The sequence below is a fragment of the Dasypus novemcinctus genome, chromosome 5 (assembly GCF_030445035.2).
Source record: "Dasypus novemcinctus isolate mDasNov1 chromosome 5, mDasNov1.1.hap2, whole genome shotgun sequence".
Classification (NCBI taxonomy): Eukaryota; Metazoa; Chordata; class Mammalia; order Cingulata; family Dasypodidae; genus Dasypus; species Dasypus novemcinctus.
The window spans coordinates 36,298,455-36,304,562 of NC_080677.1; the positions used below are offsets into that span (position 1 = coordinate 36,298,455).

The 6,108-nt window shown below is 39.0% G+C and overlaps 1 protein-coding gene and 1 pseudogene across 2 annotated transcripts in view; both read right to left on the reverse strand.

Moving 5' to 3' along the window:
* The window catches only part of NUP42 (nucleoporin 42), a 29,730-nt gene extending 25,014 nt beyond the window's left edge, over positions 1-4,716 (reverse strand). Inside the window, exons 1-2 of one of the 2 annotated variants that reach the window (XM_071215121.1) lie at positions 4,673-4,716; positions 2,289-2,517 (exon numbers count right to left, since the gene is read on the reverse strand). Coding sequence is in view for 1 of the 2 variants with exons in the window: in XM_004461339.5 (XP_004461396.1) it covers positions 2,289-2,517; positions 4,494-4,614 (350 nt within the window). In the remaining variant the exon portion in view is untranslated. Of the gene's footprint in view, positions 1-2,288; positions 2,518-4,493 lie in introns of both variants that reach the window. The other variant, XM_004461339.5, reaches the window with a different exon arrangement.
* Positions 3-1,316, reverse strand: LOC139439022 (SH2 domain-containing protein 4A pseudogene; annotated as a pseudogene).
* Positions 4,717-6,108: the final 1,392 nt, after the last annotated feature.

Genomic DNA, 6,108 nt, shown 5'->3' on the forward strand with positions numbered 1-6,108 from the left:
GGCTACTTTTCAGTTCAAATGTCCATTTCAATGGGTTTGTCCAGAGGAAAGCCCAGCTGGAAGTTTCAGGATGACACAGGTGGAGTTCCGTCACTCAAAGAGCTCTAGGTAGTCAGATGGCTGATACTGCTGACCACAGAGGCAGCTGGTCCATGCCCAGGAAGGTGTAGGAGTCGACAAAGGCATCTATGAGGAAATGTTTACAACCATCCTTGGATAGACACTCAGATCAGGAAACTGCTTGGCAGATAGATCTATGCCCAGAAGTTTGTTCCCTTTAGTGTGAGAATTCCATGGAACCTGGGAGCAATGCTGTCTGAGGTTTCCTGATAAGTCTGTTCACAGTGGTAGCTACTCATTTATAAACCATCAGATAATGTCCTCCTGGGCAGAGTTGGATGTCGTCCTCATCATTTCCTAATCTCTAAGAGTTTTTTTAGATATTCCACTGGGTTTAGGAATTGAGGCTTGGGTGGAAGGGCAGATCTTTCTGGTTTCTGCTCAATACTTGGGGTGCTTCGTAGTCTTTCACTGCTTCTTTCTTTTTGGGCCTCTGGGATAATCTCATCATCTTCCCAAGCTTGTTTAACCAAGGAGTGTCTCTTCTCATCAGCTCTTTGGGTTTTCAAAAAGATGCTTGCCATTCAAAATCTTCTTTCCAACTCTTATAAATGTGTTTGGTTTTCTTTTCATTTATTTCTTTATTTCTTCATCTTGTTTTGTTTTTGTGGATTCCTTCTTCTGGTGAAATCCGTGTCTTCATATGCCCATATTGGCTGAATATTTCTTGAAAACCTGGAGGGTGACTAGATTTTCTCTTCTTCAAAGGCTGTTACTGGTCTAGATTCTTGCTCCAATCCCTTCTCTTTTGTTATTTTCCCATAAATGTCCTAAGTCTCCCAATTATTTGGTGTTTGCAGACTGTGATTTTGTTTACAATTTTATACTGGTGATTTCTCCTGAGTTTTTCTGAGCTCTTCTGCTTCCTGCTCTGCTTTTAGCAGTGTTATCTCATAACTTCATTACAAAGCACATCATAGAGTTTACTTAGATGGTGTTCACCCTTCTTTGGCTCCTGGTTTCCAATGAAGAGATTTTATTGGCAAGGATTCCTTTTTTTCCACTGCTGCTTCTTTTTCTTTCCATTGCTGGATCTATTCGACCCTCATCGTGAGACAGGATCTGCTTCTGCTCTTTGTGGAGCTCTGCCAGTAGATCAGGGTTCTACGTACATCTCAGATGGTATCTGTTTCAGCATCTTTGCAGTTCTAGAGTCTTTCACACTTGTGGAAAAGTTCCTGAAAATGGCTTCCAGATGTGCCTCAAATTATTAAATTTTAAAAGTGGGTTAGGACTTTAGAGATCATTTTGTCTAATTCATACATTTTTGCAACAGAAGAAACAGACCCATATTTACTCAACTGATTAGTGGCAAAGTCACAGATTTGGCTCTAAATTAAATGTATTTTCCCCCCTATATAGAATGTTACAATTATGAGAATGATGGGTAACCTAGAGAATACTGTACTAAATTTAGGATTGCAATAAATATAGGAAGGAGAGTTCTGTTCTTTACTTATTTTTTTGGTCAATTGTATATAGTATATGGCTCAAAATGTTTATCACTGGTTCTAGGTTAGTTATGGGAAGTAAAAGAGAAACCATCATATTAAGTTCCAACCTGGGAGTCAGGAGCTGAGGGAATAGTTATAGCTAGGCAATGTTTTGTTACCAGTCATAATTTTACCATGAATTTGCTCAAGAAATGGTTTGAATCGACTCTACACTCCTATGAAGGAATTCAAATGAAATTGGTTTCAATAGGGTTACTGAAGCAAAAGGTTTGAAAGAAAAACTTTTATTATAAGTAATATCCAAGTTTGCTATAAGTAACTTCCAAGATAACAAATTACTTTAAATTACTTCATATTTTGTAAAGAACTCAAAATTTACAACAAACTTAAGCAGGACTACCCTTAGAGAGCTATTTGCAATATAGTGTTATTATTAGGAGAGTGGAAAAGTGAAATTAGCACCAAGAAAGCTCTAATGATATGGCAAAATGACACATTTTAAAGATGTGCACTAAAAATGTGAAATAAAGTCTAGAATTACAGACAGCAAAAAAGTGGTTATTTTTGATTGATATAATCATGAGTGATTTTTTTCCCTTTTGCTTATTCTAATTTTCTTAAAGTATTACTTTTTTTTTTAAAGAAAATATTGTAGGTGCTTTTGAAAAAAAAATAAGCAAATGGGTAGTAATTTTCATGAAAGCTTTCACTTACAGGAGTTTCTTTTCATCTTTCTCTTCATCAGAGCTAAGTGAAACAAATGGGTTCTGAGAGAATCCAAACCCTCTGTTCCTGATAGCTGAAGCTCCAGAATCAAAATAAGTGAAAGATGGCTTTCCTTGATCTCTGCTGCCTCCCCATGGTGTGGATTTGGAGAAACTGGATGGCTGGATTACACTGGAATATCTCTGGCTGGTGGTATTCCATCCATGTCTGTTTCCACCTAAAAGAAACAATAAAAAAAAAAAAATTTTACTGCTAACTTCTCAAAGGAGTAACTTTATTACATTTGTTTTATTAAGTTGAGAGATTATGCAAGCATTACATTTCCACTCATTGTAAATGACAATTAAATCTCTTCATTATCAATTTATCTAGTTAAAAGCAATATCAACAAATCACATAATGGCTAATTGCATTTTTGTTTAACAAGATTGAGAGGACTGTAAATTCACTTAAGAAAATAATATATTACTAAGTTTAGCTAACATAAATTAAATAAACAACTGCTCCATAGTGGAGTAGATAGAGGGCATACACTCTAAATCAAAAGCCATTTCAGGAAAAAAAATCAATCTTATTTCCTACCTATCTTCCACAGGACATGTGAATAAAGTACGAGTTCCTCCATAGTGAGCAGATTTCTGGCTAAAAAGTATTATAACTCATTTGTAATATCTCACAAATATCAAAATGAGCTAAGAGGACTGTTGCTCCTCTGGCTCTATATTGTTTTTAATCTTATCACTTCACCCATCTCATTTACTCATCATATTCCAAAAGCTAGCTGGGTCAGGAACAAGGGTAGTTCAGTTTGTGTCTGAATCAATTAGGAGATAAGCTATTAAGTATATTAAAAATTGGAGTGATGGGAGATACACCTCATTATGAAAATTCATCTCTCAACTCTCAAATGAGAAAAGGGAGATTGTTAGATCTGATCCCTCAAGTAGGGGTTGAGGGTATCTTTCTTTTTTTAAAGTTTCAGTTCTTTCACAGGATGACACAACTGGAGAAATTTGCTTCATCCCTTTGTATATTGCCTTTGGTCTTCATACTTCATACGTACTAATTCCAGAGGTATTCATTTATTTTTGTGAACTAAATACACCTTCTACTTAACAAATGCTTTAATCACACTTTTTTTTTCATCTATCAAGCTATCCTTTCAACATTTACTCTCTAATTACTACTTTAGAATGAGTTTCCACAGAATGTCAAATATTACGTTGGATTCTCCCTGGAAATACACTCACACTCAGAAGACCCTGAGTCCTAATTTTTGGTTTGCAGTATTTCACTGGACCAATTGTGGATATAAAAGGGTTGTCTTCAAGAGGAGGAGGGAGCAGATGTGAAACCACAATAAAACACAAGGTTTAAGGGTTAGATGAAGAGCTCTAAAGGAGGAAAGGGAAGATCGCACTTAGTCCCAATCCTAAGAAAATAAAACCTAACTATTCACCTGACCCTTAAATCTTGTGCTGTATTGTGGTTTCATGTCTGACTCTTCTTGAAGACAACCCTTTTGTATCATTCACAATTGGTTCAGCGAAATACTACAAAAGCTTTGGCAATCACATAGGCCCAGGGAGCAAGTAAACATGATTCGCATTATTCCTTCCCAGACAGTTCTTAATCGGGCAACCTCAACTCCTCAAATTCCCCTCCGAATTTTATGAGCATGTGCCTTTTTTCTGCGGAAGGGCTCTACATCTATTATCGGATATTCAAGGGAGTTAGGACCGACTACTCCAGAGTCCTGACTCTGATCCAAGTAGCCAGCATCTCCTTTGAATTACATTCAAGGTGTCAAGCAAAAAAGGAAGTACACACAGGCTAGTAAGGCAAGGAGGCATGAGGGCCAAGATAAATAAATTCTCCGAAATAGTGCCATTCTCTGAAAGGTAGTTTTGATACGTAGTTCCGATTTAAAAACTCATTTTTAGGGATTAGATCTCAGGGCCAAACAGTTATTCTCACCCACTCCACAAACACCGACTGTGTCTACACGATAAAACTCGGCGGGACGGGGGGACACCAACCACGCGGGCACGTCGGGCAACCTGACGCGGCGCCGGGGCCGCTCTCCCTTTCTGCCCCGCGGGTGTCGCGGAGCTTGCAGGTTCCCCGCCGACCGGACCCCCGCGCCAGGCCTCCCCTGCTCAGTAAGCGACGGAGGACTTAGGGAAACGTCACCTGAGGGCTGCTGCTGTGGTTGCTGCCGTCCCCCGCCCGCACCCCCAGCTCTGGGATGTTCATTCCAGCACCGGTCTCCAAAACGGCACCGGCCTTGAAGGAAGAATTGACAAATGGTCATTGAGACGGCGTCGCCGAGGAGCGCTCTTCCGTCACCAGCCGGGAGAGCGAAGTCTCACCCAAACAACTGAAGGCTCCACGACCCGCTGCTGTGACATCATCTACTTGCGCCCGGAAAAGGCCATTTCCCTCTTGTTCCGCCCTCAGTGGGATGAAAGGCGTCAGTCTTACCCAATAGGGTTTGAGAAGAGGGGGACTTCCCTGACGCACTAAGCGTGACCTGGGAAGGCGGGATGCTTGAAGGGTTGGTTAGGTGGAGAAGGGGAGGCGCGTTTCACCCTGGGGCCGAGTCTGGGACTCGGAGAGAGGCTTGGTTTCCAAAATGAGAGAGAAGCAGAGCGAAGAAAACCCAGAACTCCAGCAAGGTCCTAAGAGGAGGATTAGCTGTGGTTTGAAAGACTTAGTCTTTTCATTTGTAACTGCTGAGAAATGTAAAAATTAGTTCGGGGTAAAGGAAAAATCTACCCAGTGTTAAAAGAAATATTAGGCAAGGTATCATTTATGGGAGTTTATTTGAGCAGTTCATGATTCAGGAATTGGGAAACACCCAAAATACTTGAGTAAAAGAGCTCTGCCTAGGGAGTGGAAAGGGGGAACTTAGGGCAGCTGTGGAAAGAAGCGAGAAAATGTTCTAATTGGCTGATGTTAAGCTTCCAATTTTACATTGGAAGAGGGGGATTCTACAGAGTGGGGAGAAGATATACAGTGATTAATGTGGTGTGCTTTTATATTCTGAACTGAAACTGGTTTGTCACCAGGTGTTACTTATCTATAATTCCATAAGGTGTATTTTTTTCAATAAAACTCTATTTAAGTATATAATTCATACATGAAAATACATAAACAATAAGTGTAAAGTTTGTGAATTTACAGAACAAACATGCATATCATCATCCAAGGCTCCGATACATCTCTCCACCCCTACCACCTTGCATTGTTGTGAAACATTTGTTCCAAATTAATAAGATGAAAGAGCATCATCAAACTATTACTACTAACTATAACCCATATCTTATATTTGGTGTCTTTTCTGCCAGCCCACCCAATTATTAACACCCTATATGAGTATTATATATTTGTTATTCATGAGAAAATGTTCTCATATTTCTTCTGTTAACACAATCCACCTTTGTTATACAGTCCCATGCTTTTTGTACACTGAGTGGCTCTCATTTCATCAGAGTTGTGCTGTCATCACCTCAGTCAATGTAGAACGTTTTCATTACTCCAAAATGAAAATTCCCATATCTTTTTATACCTTCCTATTGCTGTCCCTCAGTATTGAAATAATTTCTTGCCATTGCTGCAAAATATTACAATATTACTGTTAAATATCGTCCATATTATACATTAGTTGTGATTTTCCTGTGTATCACCATATTCTTAGCAATTTGTAAGAGAACATTTATATATTTATACTATTAATCACAATCTTCATCCACCAAAATCACTATTATACATTCCCTAGATTATTCTCTAGTTTCCTTTCAATTGA